Genomic DNA, 26,001 nt, shown 5'->3' with positions numbered 1-26,001 from the left:
CCACTGCTATAAGAAATACTCTTGTTTTATTTTCCAAACCTGTTTGGAAATAATAATCTACAGTGTACCATGGCACAAGGCAGTATGCTTATTTAATTACATGAAACTCTTTGTAGAATATAAACATTACAGGGTATTATGGCTCTGGGTGGTCTATAAAATTATGACAGTGGCTCAGAACAAGATTCAATTGTTGGCAAGAGTGAAACTGGCAATACTCACAGGGTTAAGGTTTCATTGCACAGTCCCTGAAAGGCATTTACAGGGATTGAAGTCATGTAAGGGTTGTCCATAATTTCACTGAAAGAGAGGGACAAGAACACTTGAAAAAAAAATGCTTTCTTCCTGGAAATGGACTTTTGTTATACATATGCAGATTAAATAAGCTCATAGCTTAGTCTTATTTATTGTTTTTTTTAAATGTTTTTAGATGTTGATGGGCCTTTATTTTATTTATTTGTATGTGGTACTGAGAATCGAACACAGTGCCTCATACATGCTAGGCAAGTGCTCTACCACTGAGCCACAACCCCAACCCCTACTGTTAAGTTTTATTGACCCTTTTCAACCACTGGTGGCTCAGAGATCAGGTGGTTAAGAGCTGTCTGAGAAGGACATGAATTCAGAACCCTGGGTGTGTAGTGAGCAAGCAAGCTTCGGTGAGAGCTGAGGTCCCCAATTTACTTATCTCAAAGGAAGCAAATAGATTTCACAAACCTCTCCTGAACTTGTAGCATTTGTCCAGAGCCACTAGAATTTTCCATGGGAGAAAGGAACTCATGGATTTTGTTTCATGACTTGCTAAAATGTCCTCTTACTTGAAAAACTCTGCCAGGCAGATATTCTGGAAAAACTTTCTACACCTGTCTAGTTTCTAGAAAATAGCTGAGCTTTTTCTGCAGCAAAGAAGTATGGCCAATTTTTTTTTCTAGAAAACCCCAAGAGTTTGGATCTTATCACTCCACATTTTGCTGATTCTGTAGTCAAACTCTACTTGTGCAATTCCCTCTGCATGTGTCTTTTTACTTCTATACAATTAGGTAAGTTACAGGTTTTGGAAAAGAACACAAGTAGTCTGAGTGTCATTTCTGACTGCTCCATGGGAGCAAGTCAGGCAAACTCACTTATGTTTTCTATTCCTCAGTTTCTTCATTTGTCAAATAGAAAAATCATAACTTCCTTTTATGCCTTATCAGGTGGCTGAGTGAAGCAAATGTAATGCATGGGAAAGTGTTTGAAAAGCTATTTAAAACACCCTGAAAAATAAAGTATCATTGTGATCATTAATTTTTCCTTCTATTCAATCATTCCCATTGGCAAACATTCTATAATATTTCTCTCACGTCTCAAATAAAATCTCTTCAAGCAATAGGTTCAACTAGCGGGACATCTATGTCCCCTTTAATAATAAAAGTTCTCAAGAGTTTGTGATCATCACTCTAATTCAACCCCTCGCATTCTCTCTTATACATTGGCACAGCAGAAGCTCCCACTGACTTTCCTGCTCCCGTCACTTCACAAGAACTATTCATGTCAGTCACCGCTGACCCACATCACTGAACCCCATGGCCGTTTTTCAGTCCTTCCTTGCTGCTTCTACCAGTGTAGTCACGATTGATCCCCGTTTCCTCCTTGACACAATTACTTCACTTGGGTTGGAACCCCCCCCCCCCATGGCTGCACCCTAGTTCTTGACAATGACAAAAATATGACACATCATGTTGTATATACTTACAGTATAAAGAATACATCGGTGGAATGAACTTTGGTCAGGTCAGGGAATATTCTAAGTCCAGTGTTGAAAATGCCACTAAATTACATGAAAGAAGAAAAAGATTTTAGGTTTCGAAAAAATTAACACAGAAGTAGAATAATGTCAGTTTGTACCAAATCTGAACTCTTCTGCTTACTATCTGAGTGATCATTGGTAAGTTCTAGCCATGGGATGAGATGATATTTGCTCAAGACACAGTAATCTAATCCAGTGTCAATACATCTATTCTGCTTAGAATACTCTGGGCATTGTTTGGACCCAGTGGGATTCCTAGAAATAGAAATTCAGGTTTCTTTCCTCTGTGTGTGTGTGTGTGTGTGTGTGTGTGTGTGTGTGTGTGTGTGGAGAGAGAGAGAGAGAGAGAGAGAGAGAGAGAGAGAGAGAGAGAGAGATATCTCCTTATTTTGATTGGAAGATATTATGTGTGTGTATATTATGGGGGGATAAGAGTAAGATAGAAGAGGAACACAGGTTTACCCAACACCAAGCCAGTCTTCCTCTTTCAAATTCAATGTTTTATTGCATTATTATTTTGCTAAGAATGATTTTCCTGGGCTGGGGTTGTAGCTCAGTGGTAGAGCACTTGCCTCGCATGCATAAGGTCCTGGGTTCGATCCTCGGCACCACATAAAAATAAATAAATAAAAATAAAGATTGTATCCATCTATAACTAAAAAATATATTAAAAAAGAATGACTTTCCTACAGCAATATCCTGGGAGTACATTTGCACTAGAACTGTTTTTAAAATGTCCAGAAAATAAAGGAAATTTTCGAAGACAATGTCTTCCCCTTCCAAAGTTTGTGTCACCTAGGAAAAAATGTCAGGATTAAAAGACTTGCTTAAAACAACATGAGCACGAAAGCTCTCAGGTTCTGATGCCACCCAGACTCAGTTGGTTTAAGGTTTATTGCAGTTACTAGAATGTAACTAGTGGAAGTAGAAATGTATTTTGTGAGGTTTGGGGCATGTGGTGAGTCCTAGAGTCCTAGACACTACCCAGTAGATCTTTATAGAAGGTCTGGTAGGAAAAACAAACAATTAGTTTCACTGATGCACCTTTTTTGTTGTTTCAATATTTATTTTTTTAAGTTTTAGGTGGACACAATATCTTTATTTTACATTTATGTGGTGCTGATGATTGAACTCAGTGCCTCATGCATGCTAGGTGAGCACTCGACCACTGAGCCACAACCCTGGCCCTCACTGATGCACCTTGAAAAGGAAATTCAGACTCAACTCCTTCTCTAGTGGAAGGCATAGAATTTGAAGAGGTGGCAGGAACCAGAGACCTCAAAATGAGCAAATGGAAGATTCCAGATGACAAAGAAGAAAAATGATATCCTGTGAGGTGATGAGGTGTATTTGAAATACAGTAAACCAACTAGCTCAATTGCAATGGGGGTTCATGTAAAAGAATGGGGGGGGGGGTTGGCCAAAGAGTCAAATGGAGGCCACAAAGCAGAGGGCTGGAAATGCCAGATTAAAGAAACTTGTGACTTCTCTCCAAAACCCTGAACAAGTCCTCCTTTAAAAGGAGGACTCTGTGCCTTTATCATGCTGCTACATCATCTACTCTTCCTTCTTTTCCTGGATAACTTCTATTCATCCTTAAAGATTTCTCTCATAAAATATCTGTGGGTGTACACTTTAATTTCAAAAGCCTGGATGGAAATGAACTGAAATGGTAATAGTGATTATTTCTGGGTTTAGGGTTTAGTCCCTTTTAGGGATTTTTCTAATTTTTATAATGCATATAGGCAGGAAAGAAGCTTTTTCTAGCCAGTTTCTAGAAGGATTTCTAGAAGGACTACTACAGTAGTTGGCCTAAGCTCATGAATACAAATCCACTGAATGCATTTTTTATTGAGCATCTACTCTGTGCTAGGTAATAAGGATACAACTGAGAACAAAAATGTTGTGGTCTCTGCCCTCATGGAGCTTACAGTCAGCTCAGAATGGATTGTCAAAGCAAAGCAGTAAGTGGTTGTCCCTTTCCATTTCATTTTTGTCCCTTAATCTCAAGAGACTAAATTTTATCCTCTGTGACTTTGTGTGTGTGTTCTATGTAGCAGCCAGTCTAATACTGTTTTAATATCCTTTTCTAAACAAAATTGACCATTTTTCTCTCAGGAATTTCTTTTGTCCTGTGATACTATATGTAAAGGTTACATATATGTAACAGCATTTACTCCCTCACATCTCTTGGATCAGGTCTCTGGTCCCAGCACTATGCACTGATTCTTCCAGTGGGTTTTAAACATGTGAATCATTTCACCTGAGACCTTGCCTAATGAGAAGGGGTGGGAATAAAGTCACAAGAAACAATTCAACCCAAACCATACATTATGAAGATGATCTCATAGTATAAGATCCTAGGGAGATTCCCAGAAGATAATAGCATTAAAATTCTAAAAAACAAAAACAAAAACAAAAACAAAAAAAACAAAAAACAAAAACAAAAACAAAAAAAAAACGTGAAAAGAAGGGAGTTAGGACTTACAGGAACTTGAGGAGGGGGAGCTCTCTCAGGGCATCAGGGTCTATGAAAGTTAAGCTTCTGGTGTTTCGAATTTCTCTGTAAAAGTTACAAGGAAAACAGTCACCATATACATTTACTTCTGCTTTTACCAAAGAGAAAACAACACAAATCAGCTTTAACGAAAGTCCATAAGAAGAATATGCATCTATTTGGTGGTTCAAGGACTACTGCTCTCAGAAATTAGTCCCATCACCATCGCACCACTCCAGGCTCTCACAGGGACACAAAGGCTGTTCAGCCCTCTTGCTTCATGGACTTGGTCTCCATCTGTTTGCACTTATGGACTACCTTTCTCTCAATTGTAGTATCAGAGGGTGTAAGTGGTTAACTTGAATTGTCAACTTCATTGGATCAAGGATGCTGATGATTAAGAGGCTTCTGGGTATGTCAGCGAGGGTGTGTCTAGGAATGATTGACATGTATGATAGTAAACCAAAGCAGAGACCCTCCCTAAGCATGGGCAGCACCATCCAATAGGATGGTGGATTGGATGGAATAAAAGTAGGAAGAACAAGGCAGCAGCAGCAAATACAAGCTTGATTCTTCTTGAATGGGTTCTTGATTGCTGCTGTGATCGGCTGAGGATATTTGACTCTCTCTTCTTCACTCTTCCAAAGTGGACTCTGCCAGTGATTCCCCAGAAGCCGTCAGTTTCTGACTACTGTAGCACCTTTAATCCTTCTTGTTCTGAGGCTTCAACCTCTTGGATTCCGCAGCTACTGGTTCCTCCAGCTCTCCAGCCTGCGGATGGCCATTGTGGACTATCCAGCTTCTGGTCACGTAAGCCAGCCTGATAAATCCCCTTTTTATAATCAAACTTCCTGTTGATTCTGTTCCTCTAGAGAACTCTGACTACTACAGAGGGATTTTTACAAAATAGATAGAAAAGAAAAACCTCTCCAGTGGTTTGGTGAGAAGTTGAGGACAAACATCTATCTGATTAACAGTAGCCAGAATCCTGGCCAAGGTGATGAATACTAAAGGGAGAGGCCAGGTGAATTTCATGATGGATGGAAGCCCTGTGAGAAGGGCAGTCAGGTTCTGTCGATTGGTATGTCAGACGTAAGGTACGCAGTGAGCCTGAGCAGTTCACTTGGGTTTATTTTGTGATGTTAGTATTTTAAGACTCTCCAGGATGTATGCGGTGCTGTTTTATGTGTGTGTAATTTACATGCTTAGATTTATACATATGGGTATATACATATATGCTGATCAAGAACACAGCATTAATGAAATAAGCAACTCACCAATAAGTTAGAAATGGGTTGTCACTAGTAAAATTAAACATATTCAACATATGTAGACTGGATAAAAGAGCTTAAAGATACTTCCTATGCTTATAGGAAAATACATAAAAATTCAGTAAAACCTGTAGCCTTTCTCCTTTTGGGTTGGCTCCTGGGGCTTGATTCTTTTTTTAAAAAAAATGTATTAGTGCATTATAGTTATACATAATAGTGGGGTTCATTCTGATATATTCATGATATATCCACAAATGCTTATAACATTTTCTCCACTTCAATCCTGGGGCTTGGTTCCTAAAGAGACCTAGATCTAGTCATTGAGGGTACCAATCAGAAAACATAGAATCTGACCTGTGCCGTTTTAAAAGCAGTTTTATTGAAGAAAAACTTTTCCATAACATTCATGCACTGTAGGTACACAGTTTAATAATTTTTAATTAATTTACAGAATTGTGTAACCATCACCACAATCCAGTAAAACATTTCTTTCAATGACAAAACTAACCGTTTGCATTCCCTCCCTTATGTCTAGAAAGCACTGGCTGCTTTCTCTCTCTCTAAATTTGCTTTACCTGGACATTTCCTATACATAGAATCATCTCATAGGTAGTCTTTTCTGGTTTCCTTCTTTCATTTAGATGATGTTTATGAGGTTCATCCACGTTGTAGCAAATACCTGAAGTGTCCCCCTTTTACTGAGTCAAATGGGTCAAATGGATCTGAGCTAGAAACTTGGCTTTGTCACTTCTGACTCCATGACTTTGGACAAGGTTCTTGCCTTCTTTTAGCCTTGCTTCCTCTGTAAAACAGGGATGATAAGCAGGGCACTATGGTGCATGCCTATAATCCCAGTGACTCGAGAATCTATGGCAGGAGGATCACAAGTTCAAGGCCAACCTCAGCAATTTAGCAACCCACTCTCAAAATAAAAAGTGAAAAGAACTGAGGGTATAACTCAGCGCTAAAGAGCCCCTGAGTTCAATTTCCAGTATCCCCCTCCCTAAAAAATTTTTAAAGTAAAGGATAATAACATAATAACAACACCTCCTTCTTCAAAGAGCTCTTATGAGGATTAAATAATATCTGTAAAAGGTTTGCTATGTAGTTTTCCTACAGTTTTAAGTCTTCTGTAAATAATGGTCTTATTATTTTCACAAGTATAATAAAAGCTAGAACACACAAGTCTTGTCATAAAAGTGCTGCAATGTTCTAGCAAAAAAAAATTTTTTTTAAATACCCTGCTAGGTTAGGTATTTCATTTAAGGACATTGAATATGAAACAGACCTTGGGAAAGAAGACGAAATTAACTCTGAGAAAAGAAAACATCTACTCCCCCTCCTCCCTATACACATAGCTTACTGTCTATAGTAATATAACCTTACTGCTTCATTTTCTTAATTATCATAACTTTATTGTTCAATATAGGAACTTCTTAAAAGAAAGACTCATCAGTGTTTCAACCAAAAGAATCAACCATTTGCTTCCCAAGACTCTGGGAACTCCCTACTTCAAAATCCTCACCTTGCTGTGTCCCGACTAGTCGTAAATTATTAAATCACCATTTCCCTAACCAAGACTCTGCATGGAAAGACTCTCCTTAAGCCAATCTTTAAATTTTGAACTAATTTTAAAACTGAAAGTCCTGTGTTCTGGACAAACTGGAATTCTCTCTGTCCTGGACAAATTGGAACCTTTGGCCACCCTACTCCAAAAGCTCATAATGATCTTGCCTTGCCCTCCAGAGACTATCAGTCTCCGCAGATGTAATTCTCTCTTTTTTTCAAGGTGAGCCATAAACTTTTTACCAGAACTTTCCATTTGGGGAGGAGGCTTCCAGCAGCTGTTAGACAAACAGATGTAAAATAGGAGAGATTGGAAATTGAGTGTGTTTTACAGTCTGGAAAATTGCTTGATGAGAGATCATTTTGAGCAGGTGGACTTGAGTGGCCTAAAAGTATGTCCACAATGGAAGGAAATGCACCCACAGGAGTCGGATTCTAAGGCAATGAATGAAAAGGAATCGAAACGTTGCTGTTCTGTTGATTCAATGACGCTGGGAAGTTACATGGGACCTGGAAGAGAAGGGAGTGGGAGAGGTCTCGAGGAGAGGGTAGACACACAAAAGAGATGGATTTCTGGGGGAGGGGAGGACAGTATAAGAGGAAAGAAAGAATAATGAACAAGATACCCAAGCAGGGAAAAGAAATTGCTTTTTTGAAGGAAGCAGCCATCAGCTCAACACATGCTCACAAGTGGCTTAAAAATCTCTCCAGGAGCACAGAAGCATGGAGTGGACATAGATTGCCAGGAGTTCAGCTAAATGGAGAAAGATAACAAATGCAGGCAGTAATATCCTTTCAAAGATGGAAAGAAAGAAGGGCTCAAGGCAAGTTAAAAAGAAAAAAAGAAAAACAACTCCAGCCAGAGAAGGGTGCAAAAGCAGTCCAAATCTGAATGTGTTCCTAGCATACCTGACAGCATGAATTTGTGCCTTGCAAGTTAAGCAATTATGGCCCAAGGACGGAGGAGGCAAGCTATATATATATTCAGCCGAGCAAGGTGAATTCGATCGAGAGCTGAAAACACAGAGCACACTGCTAATAATGTTCAATTCTGGTACATGGGTTTGGAGGCAAAAAAAAAAAAAATGCAATTTTTACTTGTTATTTTGTTCAAAAGAAAAAAAATTAGGACATGCAAAACACAGACAAACAAACAAAAAACCCAAACTCCAAAATCTAAATACAGCAAGTAGTATATATTCCATATTAAAATTATCTTTGGACTATGACATGCCAGACAGATTGGTTAAGTGTGTTTTTCTATGGAGTTGGGTTATTTATCTATGCTGGATAAATATTTGAGGATCTTTAGATTTATTGATTTGAAAAGCTCAGGCTCAGATGATTACAGGGTAGGAAGAGACTGAGTGTGCTCCTCATCACCCAGGCTGTTGCACCAATGAGACAATGAAAGAACAGCTTTCTGTGAAGCAAGTAAAGATCATCCCTGGGCTGGGGTCGTAGCTCAGTGTAGAGCACTTACCTAGTGTGTATGAGGCACTGGGTTCGATTGTCAGTACCACATATAAATAACTCAATAAATGAAATAAAGGTCCATTGACAACTAAAAAAATATTTTAAAAAATCATCTCTATCTTTCAGACAAACTGGAGTCATGCTTAGAGAGATTAAGTACCTGATCTGTCACACAGAGACAACACTGGGCCTTATCCTCAGGCTTCTAACTTCAAAGACAGTTTTTGTTGTCGTTATTTGTTTTGATTTTTGTTTTTGAGTTATATTACAAGGATATCATTTGCCAGAGTAAAAAGTATTTAAATGACATTTTGCTGTTTAATTCCACTTCACTGGATTTCAAACAAAATGGACATTCAGGTGAAAAGTGTAACATCAACGTCCAGGAGGCAGTGTGATCACAAATTAACAGATCAATAACTTAGCATGTACTGGGTTTCATCATATGTCTAGGTTCTGGCTTTTTTTTTCTTGTTCTGAGACATACTTGCTTATTCTCAGTAAGAGCCATGAACAGAGAAATTGGTTCTGATTGTCCAAGACAGTCAGTGTTGTCCCAGGCACTTGGTCCCCAAACCTAAACCCCAAACAACATGGGGAAACAGCAGAGGGAGAAAGGTAGTTCTAAGGTGGGAAAAGGGGGAACAAAAGGAGAGGCAATGAAGGCTTAAACTCATCTACTATTAAGGAACTTGCCAGCTCCTGATTTCCTTATTTCCTTTCCCCTCTTTGGACCTCAACTGTTTTTTGTAGGGGAGGGAGTACCAAGGATTATACTCAGGGGTACTCGACCACTGAGCCACGTCCCCAGCCCTATTCTGTATTTCTATTTTAGAGACAGGGTCTCACTGAGTTGCTTAGCATCTCACTTTTGCTGAGGCTGGCTTTGAACTATCTTCCTGCCTCAGCCTCCCAAGCTACTGGGATTACAGTCATGCACCACCATGCCCAGCTGACCTCGGTTATTTAATAGATCATGGTACTTGACTATGACCTTTGACTTTAGAGATGTTTGCCTACACTCTAAACATCACCAGTTCATGAGTTAAAAAAACTTATCAAACCGGGAAACAAGTGGAGGGCCATAGGAAGCCACTGTGACATTTCACCTGCTGCAAAGGAGTGATACCTTTACTCACCCATCATTAGAGTCCTCTGGCCAACAAAGCTAGAAGAAAGGATTTTGAACACTTCATCACAAAGAAATGATAAACATCTGAGGAGCTAGATATGGTTACTCTGATCTGACTATTAGACAGTGTACACATGTATCAGGACATCATGAGGTATCCCATAAATATATGTAATTTTTAGGTTTCTATTGGAAAAACAAATTTTAAAAATTTAAATGACATTATGATAAAAGCATTTCTTATGTTAGTAAAATATCTATGGTAACAGATTCTTTGTGGCTGCATGATATTTTATATTTCACATTTCTTCAAGCCAATCATTTGAGTAGTTTATGAATTTTCATTATTATAAATTGACTCTAAGACAAATGTCTTTGAGAGCGAGAGCGAGAGAGAGAGAGAGAGAGAGAGAGAGAGAATTTTTTTTTTATTGGATGTTCACAACTTTACAAAGCTCATGACAAATCATATTTCATAAATTAGAATCAGTTGGGTTATGAACTCCCATTTTTTCCCAAATACAGATTGCAGAATCACATCGGTTACACATCACATTTTTACATACTGCCATAATAGTGACTGTTGTATTCTGCTACTTTTCCTATCCTCTACTATCCCCCCTCCCCTCCCCTCCCATCTTCTCTCTCTACCCCATCTACTGTAATTCATTTCCCTCCATGTTTGTTATCCCATTCCCCTCGTAAACTCTTAAATGTAATTTTGTATAACAATGAGGGTCTGCCTCCATTTCCATGTGATTTCCCTTTTTTTTCTCCCTTTCCCTCCCGCCTCATGTCTCTGTTTAATGCTAATCTTTTCTTCCTGCTCATCCTCCCTGTTCTGTTCTTAGTTGCTCTCATTATATCAAGGAAGACATTTGGTATTTGTTTTTTAGGGATTGGCTAGCTTCACTAAGCATAATCTGCTCTAGTGCCATCCATTTCCCTGCAAATTCCGTGATTTTGTCATTTTTTAGTGCTGCGTAATACTCCATGGTGTATAAATGCCACATTTTTTTTATCCATTCATCTATTGAAGGGCATCTGGGTTGATTCCACAGTCTAGCAATTGTGTATTGTGCTGCTATGAACATCGATGTGGCAGTATCCCTGTAGTGTGCTCTTTTAAGGTCTTCAGGAAATAGTCCGAGTAGGGCAATAGCTGGGTCAAATGGTGGTTCCATTCCCAGCTTTCCCAGGAATCTCCATACTGCTTTCCAAATTGGCCGCACCCGTTTGCAGTCCCACCAGCAGTGTACAAGAGTACCCTTTTCCCCACATCCTCGCCAACACTTGTTGTTGTTTGACTTCATCATGGCTGCCAATCTTACTGGGGTGAGGTGGTATCTTAGGGTGGTTTTGATTTGCATTTCCTTGACTGCTAGAGATGGTGAGCATTTTTTCATGTACTTGTTGATTGATTGTATGTCCTCCTCTGAGAAGTGTCTGTTCAGGTCCTTGGCCCATTTGTTAATTGGGTTATTTGTTTTCTTATTGTCTAATTTTTTGAGTTCTTTGTATACTCTGGATATTAGGGCTCTATCTGAAGTGTAAGGAGTAAAAATTTGTTCCCAGGATGTAGGCTCCCTATTTACCTCGAGAAAGAGAATTTTTAATATTTATTTTTTAGTTCTCGGCGGACACAACATCCTTGTTGGTATGTGGTGCTGAGGATCGAACCCGGGCCGCACGCATGCCAGGCGAGCGCGCTACCGCTTGAGCCACATCCCCAGCCCAACAAATGACTTTTATATTAAATCTTTAATGGAGATTGCTAGAAGGCTAGGCTCAGCCAAGCCATTTCTCATCTCCACATAATCTCATGGCCTACCTTCACAGTCTCTTCATCAGGGTAATTGGACTCCTTATGTGGTAATTCAGGGCTCCAAGAATCTAAAGTAAAAGGCATAGGTTCTCTTAAGGATTAGGGTTAGAACTGTCATGGTGAGATGGTCAAACCAGACCCAGTTAGTTGTAAAATGAAATTACAAGACTGTGATAGTGAAAATCCAATGCCTGGGGAAAGGGTCAGTTCCCCTACTCTTCTGTCAGCCTTTCTTATGGAAACCTAATTAACCTTCGGTCCCTATCTTTTGGATTGTCAATAATTTTATACAGGAGTCTGACTACCTCCTTTTGAAATGTAATCACTCCTCTGAGAGTCTTTCAAGGCTACAGATTTAACAGATTCCTGTGAAAAGAGCCCTCTCTTATATGTTTCTGTAAACATCATTTATGTTAGAGACCTCACACAAGGCTTTCAGTCATGTAAATTAGGAATTTTTTTGAAAGGAAAAAAATGATAGGTCTAAGATTAAGCCAAAAACCAATGAATGTTGTAAGAAACTGTGGATTAGGGCTCAGAATTTGGAGTTTGTTCTTCTCTGTGACTGCTGATATAAAATAAAGTTTGTGGTTCTCCTTCTCTTTGAGTGCCTCTTGCTGCTTCATGATTGGCTTGTTTCCTGCAACAGCGGCACCACTTCTAACATATTCTTGAAACGTTGGGCAAAATTTTTCAAATTTGAACAAAACCAGAAGTCTGTAGATTCTGGAAGTAGATGATGGGAGAAAGAAGAGACAGTGGGACTCTTTAGGAATCTGGGATTTTCATTGAGATGACTGCAGGTATCTTTTTTTTTTTTTTTTTTTTTTTTTTTTTTTTGGCTCAGCAAATTCTGAAGGAGTAGTAAACTTCAGGAGGACAATCAAGATTTCAGTTTGGGGTATTTAAAATGAGAGATGACTCCCAGCACCAATAAATAAATAGATGAAATGTGCGATATATGGGGGACATCTGAGAGAAGATGGTCTAGCATATCAGTAGGCATCTAGTCCAATGCTAAGACAAACCTGAACTAGATACACAAACTTGTGAATTATTAGATAAGGTTACATAAGGGGAGAATACCGAGTAAGAAGACACGGGATTGGATACTAGGGAACTCCAACAATTAGAAGTGAAAAAGGCAGCGGGGATCCTCCAGCAAAGGATATTGCAAAGGACTGACAAGCAGGAGTACAGCCAGGATTGTGGTATCACAGAGTAGGCAGGTGTTTTTTGCTTTTGTTTTGTTTTCCTTTTTGTTGTTTGTTTCTGTTTTTGAGTGCTTGCATTAAACTTAGGGTCTTGTGCATGTTAGGCAAGAACACTACCACTGAGCTATACCCTCAGACCTGGAGGAAGTTTTGATAAGAACAGAATGGTCCACTCTTCTGAATCTTCCATATAGCCCTGTAAGGTTCAATGGCCACAGGCTTAACAAGTGTTAAAGTACTGAGTGGGTAGCTTTATATTTTTTAATGCTAGCTCTAGGTCACGAACAGAAACGCTTTTAGTGCTTATGTTCCAACACTCCATATCACAAAACAAAATCAAAACATGAATTAGGAAACCATCTTAAAGAACCTGATAGAAGAGGGCGGAACAGGCATTGGCAGGATGGTTAGTAGTGGGAACACTACAGATTCCTGTGTTTTTTCTAGTTCAACCTCCTATTCACCAAATCACATAACCAAAACAAGTCTGAGAGGCAGCTGAGGAAGGAAATACACATACAAAACGAATAACATCTTGTTCTTTTACTGCTGATGTTCCTGTTGAAGCTCTTCAATAAATGCGGGCAAGATGCACTGGCATTTGAAAAATGTATTCCTAGTTTAGTATCCAACCGTGGAGAAAATTCAACATGGTTTAAAAGTTCTCTTTTCTAAATAAACCAGAGGGGTTTAATTCTATACTTCTAGATCCCAGGAAAGTTTGGTTGATGGTACTATGTGGTATATAGATAAAACAAATGATTTCATATTGATATTTGGCTTCATACCTTAACTCCACAAAATCATTCTCAATTCCTGGTGGGAAAATGAGTGATGTTTGAGCTCTTTTTCTCCTGCAAGTAGCATAATCCTTTTTTTTTTGTTTAGTCACTGATTAACAAATGATTAAAAATAAATGCATTAAACATTTGGGTGTCATGTTTCCCAAAAATAATCTTCACTTATCTTTTATGCTGAGCAAAACCATTTGCAGATGATTCTCTCTCTCTCTCTCTCTCTCTCTCTCTCTCTCTCTCTCTCACACACACACACACACACACACTCACACACACACACACACTATGAAAATGTGAAGAATGCAAGATTAATTATTCTTTTATTTTCTAAGATATTAGACTCTCAATACCTCAAATATATATCTTTTGGATACTTGTTTGTAGACTTATCCTCTTTTAAAAAATATTAATTTTTTAGTTGTACTTGGACACAATATTTATTTTGGTGTGGTACTGAGGATCGAACTCATGGTTTCACACGTGCTATGCAAGCATTCTACCACTGAGCCACAACCCCAGCCCCAACTTATCCTCTTTTTAATTATTATTTTTAAGTTTTCTTTTCTCTAGGAAGAGAAAAATTCTGGGGGAAATTAATATTTATAAGAAAACTTATAACTGACCACTTGATGGGGAAACAAATGAAAGCAATAGAGTTGCTTTTAAAGTTAACAGTTTATAGAGGGATCTATTACAAATTAGTTGCTTTTACTTTTTTGGTGAGAGAGACAGAAAACAGTTTGATAAATGAATTATATTTGGAGTCATCTTTGTTTTTAAAGTTTGTCAACAGCTGTCCCCGATGTGCAGAATCCTTTGTTTTCTTGGGCCTCAGTATTGTTCTATTTTCTTTGGTTTTGATTTTCTTTCTTACATGAATTTCTTGTGAAAAATGCACAAATGATTTGCTTTCAGTTTTTTCTTTTAGTTTATGTCCTTTTAGGTCTATACCTTTTCCTTTGAACCTGACTTTAACTGCATGCTACAGGTTTTGGTATGGTATTTTTATTTTCATTTAGTTAAAAAAAATTCCTATGTCTATTGTGATTTCTTTCATGGTTATTCAGCATCAGAGTTATTTAGAAGTCAGGCTATTTACTGGTCAAAGAACATATTTGATTTTAGTTTTCTGTAAACAATTGACAATTGCTTTGCCGTCCCACGTATGGTTGATTTTTAGCAATTATTCCATGTGTCTTTGAAAAAGAGGATGTACTTGGCAATTGTTGGGTGTATTTTTTATAAGTCAAGGTCAAGTTTGTAAATTATGCTTCTTATTTCTTATTAGTATAATTATTTACTTTTTTGTTAATCTTGTTCTGTCAATTATTGATAAGCTATATTAAAATCAGCTTCCGCTGTGATTGTGGACTATTTCTCTCTATAGTTCTGCCAATTTCTGCTTATCTGGTTTGAAGTTATGCTCTTATAAACATTAGATTTAGAATCATTATATTATTTTGGTGTAGTAATTCTTTTTATCACTATGAAGAACCCATTTTTATGTATGATAAGGCCTCATACTGTGTTATATTTACATAAATTTTCTCTGAGCTAGTTTGCATATCATATATTTTTATGCTCTCAATTTCAACCTTCCTATATTATATGTAAAATATGTCTCTTGTAAGCACCATATTGTTGGATTTTTTTAAAAAGTTGCCAATCTGGTGATCTCTGTATCTTATAGGATATTTTGTCTTTTTACATTTAATGCAGTGATTATTTGGGGTTAAATCTAATATTTATTTCAGCAGTTCTTTATTTCTTTAATTTGTTGCCATTTGTCCACATACTTTCTTTTTCTGTTGCTTTTCATTTCTTTCTGCACAGAACTTGCTACCATTTGGGATCACTTTTTTTCTCTGATTCATTTAATAATACCTTTAATACAACCTTAATGGCAACCAATTCTCTCAACTTTGGTTTGCTTTAAATATTATTATTTTCAGTTTTAAAGAACATTTTTGATGTGTTGTTAGGTATTTGATGTTGTTATTTTGCTGTTTGCAGATATCTTTCTGTTGTTTTGTGAGTTCCATCATTTTTGTTGAATAGACTTCTGATTTGCTGTTATTGCCTTCAAAAGTATTATATAATAATTTTCTCTTGCTTTTTAATGATTTACTTTTTCTCTTTGCATTTTAGCAATTTTACTGTGATGTCTAATGAGATTTTCTTTGTATTCATCTAGTTGGGATTTGCCATCCTTCTAACATCTGAAACTTGATATCTCATAAGAGAATTGAAAAATCCCTTTCAAATACTGCTTTTCTCATTCCTTCTTTTTTCCTTTTCTTGGAATCCAACTAAAGATATGCTTAACCTTTTATATAACATATAGTTCTTAATATATTTTTCCCTCCATGCTTCAGGCTGGGTATATTCTTTTGAACTCTTTCAGGAAACTAATTCTCTTTTGAGTTGTCTGATCTGTTGTTAAACTCCTGTTTTTAGATCTTTATTTCAATTACTGACATTTTAAGTTTGGGAGTTTTAAAATGTATGTGTGTGTGTGTGTGTGTGTGTGTGTGTGTATATAATTTAGTTGTAGATGGACATAATAACTATTTATTATGTGGTGCTGAGGATCAAACCCAGTGCCTCACAAGTGCCAGGCAAGTACTCTACCCTGGGTGACAACCCCAGACCAAGTTTGGGAGTTTCTAAGTGATCATTTTTTAGAGTTTCAAGTTCTAGTCTATTATCTCTCTTATCACTTAAATTTTTGAACTCATTAAGTAATGGTTATTTAAAAATCTATGTCTATTAACTCCAATATCTGTATTTCCTATGGATTACTTTCTATTTTCTTCTCTTTAAAAAAAATTATTTCCCATAAATTCTTGGCCTTTTTTCCCTCTATGTGCCCAGTTATTTTTTACTGATTCAAATCTGGGCTTTCATCTTTGTGAGGGTTTTTATCTATTTCTAGTTACCCCATAATCTAAGAAGTTTTACATAAATAATCACCTTATTTAAGCATTACATCATTTTCATCACATATTATGAAATATGTGATGAAAAACCCAAACTTCTTATTAGGAATCCTAATACTTCTTATTAGGGAAACTATGTGTTGTTTAATAGCAACTGTCCTTCTTGGCAAGTCCCAAATCTATTAGACTGCTTAGACCTCTGGTTTTCTTTTTAGCTTTTACATTATTGTTCACAATTCAGCAAATGCCTCATGAAGAAAATTATGAAATGTTATTTTAAGGTTTTATTTCCTCTCAAGTCCTTGCTAGTCTGTATAACACTCCAATATCTTTAAAAGGACTTTTCTGTTATCCATCTCATCTAGTTACTCTCAAACTAATGGTCAATCTGATGTATTTAGCCTTTCTGCATTTATGTTTTTCATACATAAATAATGGAAATAATGATCTCTACTTCATGGGTTAAATGAGGGTTGTACAAATAATGCATATGAGATACCTAATATACTGTCTAGAAGATATCAAGCATTTATAAATTGATAATTTTGTGTGTATTCATTGTTATGGATTGGATGAATATCCTCTAAATGTTTATGTATTGAGGGCTTGATTCCCAGGATGGCACTATTGGGAGGTGCTATAGACCTTTATGAGATAGACTAGTGGAAGGTCCTAGGTCATTAGAGGCTTGTTCTCAAAGGGGATTGTGGGACCCAGGCCATTCATGGCTCTTGAGGTAAGCAATTTGCTCTAACCTTATTTCCAACATCATATGCAACTTCACCAGTGTCCAAAGTAATACCCTCTCCCTCTCCTCTCACTGATTTTGGATTGGAACTTACAGAACTATAAACCAAACTAAACCCTTTCTCTTTATAAATTGTTTCAGGTATTTTGTTATAGTAACAGAAAGGTAACTAATACACTCACTTTAAAAAGTTAGTATTTCGTAATATGTGATGAAAATAATGTAATGCTTAAAGTAATAAGGTGATTGTTTATGTAAAACTTCTTAGATTATAAAGTACTAGAGAAATTTAAAAAATGGTTTTGAAGTATATTAGTTTAATGTGCTAGGCACTGTTGTAAATGCTTACCTGCATTATATCATTCTATATTTACAATAATCAAATGCAGATGGAACATTTAATATCCTTATTGTACAAATAAGGCTGAGAAAGATTCCATGGCTTGACCATGCTTAGTGGGCAGGCAGAGAAGCCAGCATTCAAATCTAGTTCTTACCAACTCCAGAGATACAGTTATCAACTCCCCTCCCATCTAATCTCACTAAACAACCCTTCCCAATAAAGGAAAAAAGATGTCCATTTTGCAGACTCTTACACAGGGTCTGGAACCAAGTGTGGACTCAGTATGTATTTATTGACTTATTGACATACACAACATACCAGTAAAATCTCCTGACATAGTAGGAAGAGAATGAATGAAAGTCCAGAATCTTCCAATAATGTCTTTAATTTCCAACTATGTAAGTGAAAAGTAATTAGGATGGATTAATATAAACAGAGAGAGAACAAGTTATGAATTTAATCATAAACAGAGGTTTGACTATGATCTAGAAACCAGCTCTCAGGGCCATCTGGAGCCCCAAAAATTATCACCAAAGGGTGGTAGTTGCCCAGGTCTATGTTTCACTTTTGCTTGTACTTACATGTGAGTCATTTTGCTCAAATTGTAGAAGGAATGTGATTCCAGCCGCTGCAGAGTTCCATCTATAGATAAGTAGCTGAACATCACAAAAATATAAGACAAAGTAGGAAGTTAGCTGGGCTGTGAACTCTAAACGTACCGTTTTTGACATAACTTCTTGGTTAGGGGCTTCCCAGATCATGCAACATACACAACCCACATGTGTTCTAACAAATTATGCTAAAATTAATAACTCTTTACTTCCGGGTCCCATGATACATAAGCTTTCCCAGAACATTATGTCCAATTCATCTCACATCTCATCCAACTATTACTTCCTTTGAAAGCTTACTCCTGCCTTCCTGACCAGGTTAAGTTCCCCATGCATGGCCTCATCGTACCATAAAACATCTTCCTTCACTAATTATCACAGTTTAACTTTCTTATTGTTTGGTTGATATTTGATTTATGTTATCTTATTAGACTATATTCTCTGACATGAAGAATTGTGTCTGGTTTTGATCACTGAATCTTAAATGCATTTCTTAGTTCTTGGCACATGGTAGATTCTCAATAAGTATGTTAAGTCAATGAATGAATGAGTTACTCAAAGTAGAAAAAAAAAAGACTTAGAATAAGAATCTTTTTGTGTGTGTGTGTGCGCCAGGGATTGAACTCAGGAGCACTTAACCACTGAGCCACATCCCCAGCCCTTTTTTGTATTTTATTTAAAGACAAGATCTCTTAGAGTTGCTTAGCACCTCACTTTTGCTGAGGCTGGATTTGAACTCAAGATCCTCCTGCCTCAGCCTTCTGAGCCACTGGAATCACAGGCGTGCACTACCGCCCTCGGCAGAATAAGAATCATTTTTATTAAAGCACTTAATAGCATGAGATTAGAAGTATAGTATCCAAGAGGATAAAGAGAAAAACATAATGCTTAGTGGAACATTCCATAGGGTGTTGACTATACATTCTCTCAAGACCTCTATTCTTGATTTTGAATGGGGTAGAAAATTCAAGATTTGTCTTCAGCTTTATAAGCAGAAGATGACTCAAATAAAAGTTTTAAGTACTGAAAGAAAAGAGAAACTCCTAAATAGGACTCGACAGGAATATGTAAGGAATTATGTTTCAAATCGTGTTCTCAAATTCCATCTTATAATGAGAATGACCAATACAGACAAATTCAATGACCATTTTCTATGGAGAGGCTTTTCTATGACATTTGAGAAAATTAATGATTAACAGATGGTGTCCAGTCGTAACCATGGCAGAGATTCTCAACCCCATACACACACTTGAACTACCTGCAGGACTTTTAAAACACAGATGTTCAAGACCTGGCCCAGGATAATTAAATCCGTTTATGAGGAATGGATCAAGCACTTTTATTTTTCAAAAGCATCCGGATGGTTATAATGTGCAGGCAAAGTTGAGAATCACTGGCCTATAATTTGAGTTGAATCTTCCAGTAAAATATTTTCACTGACACAATGTTATAAGAGGAATACACATTGTGGCATGCTGAGCTTGTTATCCTGGTTATTGTGAGGATTCTAATGGCCCTGTGCTTTTTGTTTTGAATGACTTATTCTCTAAACAATTATTCTTTGGTTGATCAGGTCTGCCAACCCTTTTCCCTTTGTGGATAGCAGCATTATATAAATTATTTTGATCCAAATATTGTTTATTAAACAGAGGAAACCATGGAATCTTTTAAGCAGATTGATTTATTGTTTAGGGACTGCAGGGATTTATCATGCATGAATGTGAGCCATCTAAAAGAGCAAGATTCAACTTGAAGACTGACAAGTTGCTTCCCTAAGTTTTCATCCAATGCATTACACCATATCTTCTACTGAATTTCTTAGGTAAGAAGTGCAAAACCTTTCTCAATATTTTAGAGGGTTAATCCTTCAGTTCATATCATCCAACTGAAGTTTTAGTTTCTCCAACCTACACCTCCTTAAAGGCAGTTATAACTTGGTTGTGAAGAAAACACACAGGAGGTACTTTTCAGTGGGGCAAAAGTAGTGATTCCCTGCTCCTATTATTATTATTCCATTTTTCTAACTAGAAAAAAAATCAGATCCACCTCTTCTTCAAATTTCTTACCATATAAATCTTACACGATGACTATAATAACTATATTATTTATTGTCCAAATTAGAAAAAAAATTTTGCACCATTAATATTTATGCCAGAATAATGGGTGGGAATTTGTACTGTACCAGGCACACCTAGAGTCACCCTGGTAACCTCCCTCTCTGCCCTGAGCTATACCGTATCTTTAATTATCATTGATGCATGTGTATTTCCTATCATTCAACAAAAATCTTTGGAACATATACTATATTTAGACATTGACAAACAAACTTATTCTGTAGCCTCAAGGAAATCATAGTAGTTATAAATGAAAGCAAGTAAATGGGATTAACATGCAAGGTGCTTGGTGCTCTGAAGTGGTATAGGGAACACAATCCAGTGGCCACTCTATTCAAGGCCCCCCTGGAAGAAGCCTCAGTAGGGCCTTTGAAGCTTCCTGGATGTTCTCTTCATCTCAATCAGTCTTCCTCTTATTGACTATTTTTTTTTTTTGCTTCAAACTATCTCTTCAAATTTACAACTCTGCCAGCTCCATCTTGGTGACTTTTTAATAATTTTTAGAAAAGATGGAAACCCTATCGACACTATAACTCTAGTTATAACAGTGCAGAAGGAGATCATCTTTCTGTAGAAACTCAGTCCTTCTCTTTGGATCCCATTCCCTCCTCAAGGACCACATGCTCTTAAAATTGTTCTCCTTCATCTTTTCCCTCTCTGTTATACCTTTCCCTGGTCTCAGTTCATGACTTTCAAGTCTCAATCGGTGCTCACATCTCTGCTCTGAAGGCTCCCTATGTCTACAACTTCTGAAGCTCCCTAATCTACTTTTTATTCCCCCACATACATTACTGTTTCCTAACTAAGTATATAATTTACTTGTGTTTTTGGTTCATTGTCTGGGTACTCCTATTTGAACATCAACTCCATGGGAGCATAGATCTTTCTTCACTTGCTCTCTGCTGTCTCTCTAGTTCTTAGAATAGCAATTGGCACAAAAGAGTGGTCAAATAAGTACCTGTTGAATGACTAAAACTTTTGTAGATGATGTCTATGTCATAAAGTCAGCAGAATATCCTTGCACTGACAAAAAGAAGGGAGATGAGAGAGGACCACCAAGGAAATCAAAAAAGGCAAGGATTTGAAAAAGGAAAGGCTGTTTAACAATATGAAAGCTTGCAGAGATGTTCAGTGAGAGTGATCTCTCAACCTCAGCGCTGTTGACTTTTGGCCCAGGTAGATTTTACTGTGCAGGCTGACTTGTGCAAGGCACAATGCTTAATAGTGTCCTTCCCCTCGACCCACTAGCTGCCGCAGCTGCCCTTTTTCAGTTTTGACAAGCAAAAATGTCAAAATTGCCTCTGGGTGAAAACCACTGCCATGACACAATAATTAATAAATGGTCATACAATGAATAGATTTACTCAGAAACTGTAACTGTGCAGATTGCTCCTGGTGGTGGTATTTGGTGTGCCTGAATTACCTAGATTGCCTGTCAGAACCAATGAAGTGAAATGAAGACCTGACTCCTTTCATACACAGGTATGCTATCTGTCAACCCAATCCAGAACTTTGTGTGTGTGTGTGTGTGTGTGTGTGTGTGTGTGTGTGTGTGTGTGTGTGAGATATGCTGGGGATTGAATCCAGGGCCTTGTGCATGCAAGACAAGCACTCTACCAATTGAGCTATATCCCCAGCCCCTAGAACTTTTTTTCTCCTCACTCTGAGTGTACAGCAATTCAGTTTTCAATGTTTAAAAGAATTTTTTAATTCTATTCTTTTTGTTTTGTTTTGTTTTAAGTGAGAGAAGTCTGAAAACAATGGCCAAATTCTTGACCAAATATAAACGCTTGTATTAGTGGTGACAAGTGAATCAATTGGCTAGATGGATTAGAGATAGATGAATAAATCTGTTTATGGGAGAGATTCCCAGCCAAAGTTTGGGTACCTCACAAAATATGTTAAAACATATCAAGAATGATCAACTTTCTTGTTGGACAGTAGCACACACGTGTAATATCACTGACTCAGGAGATTGAGGCAGGAAAATCACTTGTTCAAGGTCAGTCTCAGAAATTTAGCAAAACCCTGTCTCAAATAATAAAAAGAGCTGGGGATGTGACTTAGTAGAGTGCCCTGGGTTCAATCCCCATTACCACAAAACAAACAAAAACAAATAAGAAACTTCTCAAGATCAAATCAATTTAAATTTGCTTTAGGTTTAAAAAGTTATCTAGGAATTAAGATGTAGGGATGTAGCAAAATCAAACGGACATCATGTTTTCAAATATATTTAAAATAAAAATACCATTGAGTCATGCAAGTATAACTACAAGTGTTTTCCTTGACAGAACATATTTAGAAAATCACATGTCACAATTTCCAACTTTTCTTTATATTAAAAAATGACTTACATCCTGGAAATATTGGGCAGATTTGAAAATGCAAGACTGGGAATGGTTTTCAGACGAGTCTCTGTGAGCTTCCTATGAAAACAACAGTTATGAATTAGAGAGGACCAATGGTAAAAATTCTAATAACACTCTTAATTATAAAAAACAAAACAAAACAAACAAAAGAACCCTCATGATTAGAAGTACAACAGTTCTTACAACACATAATTCATCTTACATAATCAACAAAATAGTATTCAATTAAAATCATACATTTTTTTTCTGAGCAGTACAAGAGTTGAGAGAGATTCAGATACAGAAAATAAATGCTCAAATTTCATCAATGGATCAATAATAAACTAGTATCCTCTGATACCACATTCCACTGGTTAATTGAAGGCCAGCATAATATATTCATCAGTATATTGGAACTACTGAGTTTCATATCATGTATTTGTCTATAGAAATGACTTGGCATGCCATCAGTATACATATTACATACATATTTAAAGGAATTAAACATGTTTATTTTATCTTAAAGTTTAAAAATAGTGATATGGTTATGATCGTTTTGCCCAAGCAAAGGTGTCTAGCCATTACCTTGATCTTACTGTCTACTTGCTACCATTGAGAAGTAACAAGGAGCTAATTCTTCCTCAGAATCTTAAGACATTTTTGTTGGATATGCAACTTAAAGGTGTGGCTTTCCCTCCAGTTTGCTTTGTTAAAAATATCCTTCAGAAGGCTGAAGCTGTTTTCTTTATAAGAAACCACCTTCATGCAATCCAGGGTGCCTCTCCACCTAGATGTTCCATTTGTTAAATTTCCTTTTCTCTATAGTTGACTTGAATAGAATGCATATGGACAAAGGTGTGCCTTGTGTCCTAACTCACTTGGCAAAAAAGACAATGCCTCACACACTACAAATTTTTCTCCATGGATCTCTCTTTGCTATTTAAATATTGGTATTCACACACCATTTATTTAGTACCTTGTTGATAGCTAGGAGGCTAACATTATGTCTTTTCCCTTCTGACTACAGGATTATTTCTCAATAATTTATTTCCTTGATCTTTGTTTTCTATGGACTACTCACTTCTGTAGTGCCTAAAATGTATCTGTAACTTGCCTACAAAATATCAGCAGGATGAATTAGTTTTTAAAAGGACTATTAATATATGTGCACGGGAGGGTGATATGAACAGTAGAAAGGCAAATTTTCAGCTCTTTACAACGCTAAGTGTGAAACCCAATGTTGCCTTATCATGATTTCAGAAATGCATGTCCCTAAGTTACCTGTCCTCCCTCGAAGGTCTCTCACCTACATTCCCTTAATTGGTTTGATTAAGGGCTTATTGATACCGATCCAGGATTTTTAAATTAAAAAGATATGGGAAGAACAAGTAATTCTACTAAAATCTCTGTGTAAAATTGGGGCATGCCAAAGGAAAACAAAGGATAAGGTATGCACCTGTTAGGTATCACCCCAAAAGACTGTGTTTCTTAAACTGAAAGATAGTCATTTAAAGCTGTCCTAAGGCAAAATGTTTTAAGATTGCACACAAGTGCTTGTGGGTAATGGGGGCCTAAACTGTACCATTCACTGACTGAAAATTAAGGGGTACAGCCTGTGTTCACAAGTAAATAATATGCATTGAATTAAATTGGAAATTAAAATAAAATTGCAGTGTTTTCTAAGAGGTCTGACATGGAACAAAAATAGTATATAAATGCAACTTAACAGACTTTGAGTTAAAGTTTCAAACAATGTTTATTTTCTTTCCCAACGTATGAGTTTCTGAAATATATGAATCCTTGAAGTCTCTTTCCTTTACACTCAAAACATACACACTTTAAGTTAGAACAAAATATTCTTTCCAGCCAGATTTCTCACCATAAAAAGCACATAAACCATGAAGAATTATGTATCTAAGAGCAGTTGTCTTAGTAATAATGTTATATACACAATAAATCTTCAAAAATAAAGGAAGAGATGTCAGCCATTTTAGCCTAAAATGAAAGTAAATTATCTGATTGTTGGATGAACTTAATATTGTGATCATTATAGCATTGCCTGGGATGGAAGACTGATTTCAATAATGTTAAATGAATTATTACAATGACACAGAATCATATAAATTCAAACTCAATCACAATTTAAAATTTTATACATTTCATCTTGGTGTATCCATAGTAACACTACATAATCTAGAAAAATATCCATAGTTAAGTTTTCAATTTTTTTTTTACTTTTAGTATCAATTGTTTCCTCTCTTTTCATCACAGATTACCTTAAGCTTTCCTTTCCTTTATTTCCTGGATTTTAAAATGATTTTTCTGATTTTCCTTATGAAAGCATTTAGAAAGCACTTGCTTCTAAGCCATCTATTGCTCTTCAAATAAAGAACAAGAATGATCGGTGAGGACTTGGCGTCTAGTGAATTAACTAATGAAGACAGCATCTTTAGGGAGCTTTTGTTCTATTTCTTTTTTCTCAATAGTTTTACTGCAAGATGAGAGATGAGAATAAATTATTGTAAAAAGTGGATGCCTTTCTAGCCCCCAGCTGACCTCGGATACATGAGCAATAACCCATCAGGAGGTTTTGTAGCTGTTCTGTTATGCAGCAGTCGTATAGCTAGAGCTAACTGAAGCATGTTTATCATCAATATGCTTTTCTTTGTCCCTTCTTCTAGGGAAAAGCAGCTGGATGTTCTTTCCATTGTCCACATTTTCTTTATTCAAAGAGACTTAAGATGTTATGATTCCCCTTAGGTAGAAAGTCAGCCAAGAGCAGGTAGGGAGGGAAGGACATCAGACAGAGTGGTCATTGAGTCACAGGACTGGAGATAACAAAAACCTTTATCAAAGCATCCAACCATCAGGGAAAATGGGGGCTGATATGTCAAGCCTCCCCAGTAGAATTAATTATAATCCCTTAAGGAAACAAGAACAAGGCACAGCTATTTTTTTGTGCCCAGGTCGTCCCTCCCTACTCTCCTATTGTGAACAGGTCATTACCAAAAACCATGTCACAGTCACCCCTTGTGATTGAGTCATCTTGACCCTGGCAAAGAAAATTTGCTGAGGGCTATACAAAGGGCAATAAACCATTTAAAGAGATTTTAAAAAAAAAAAAAACCACTAAGGCAAAACAAAGGCACTCAAAACCCAAACTCTTTAAGAGCTACATTTGTTCTGTCAGGAGACAGTCCTCTCCATGCCTATACTGTTTATTTATCTCACTTTTTGTATAAACTCCTGTCCCTTTCTCTTCTGTGACCCTAGAAGTCATTTCATCTCTGCTGGTCTCTACAACATTCACTGCTTTAAAAGCAGATGAGTG

General features: G+C 36.9%; 1 protein-coding gene across 1 annotated transcript in view; it reads right to left on the bottom strand.

Moving 5' to 3' along the window:
- Positions 1-26,001, bottom strand: part of TSHR (thyroid stimulating hormone receptor) — a 153,437-nt gene that overhangs the window by 39,299 nt on the left and 88,137 nt on the right. Inside the window, exons 2-6 of the mRNA XM_081291518.1 lie at positions 22,677-22,748; positions 18,179-18,253; positions 4,278-4,352; positions 1,736-1,810; positions 223-300 (exon numbers count right to left, since the gene is read on the bottom strand). Coding sequence (XP_081147644.1) covers positions 223-300; positions 1,736-1,810; positions 4,278-4,352; positions 18,179-18,253; positions 22,677-22,748 — 375 coding nt within the window. The remainder of the gene's footprint in view (positions 1-222; positions 301-1,735; positions 1,811-4,277; positions 4,353-18,178; positions 18,254-22,676; positions 22,749-26,001) is intronic.

This window comes from Spermophilus citellus, assembly GCF_964194105.1.
Source record: "Spermophilus citellus genome assembly, chromosome: 4".
Classification (NCBI taxonomy): domain Eukaryota; kingdom Metazoa; phylum Chordata; class Mammalia; order Rodentia; family Sciuridae; genus Spermophilus; species Spermophilus citellus.
The sequence above is the reverse complement of the archived record's forward strand: the minus strand, read 5'-3'. Positions and strand labels throughout refer to the sequence as shown.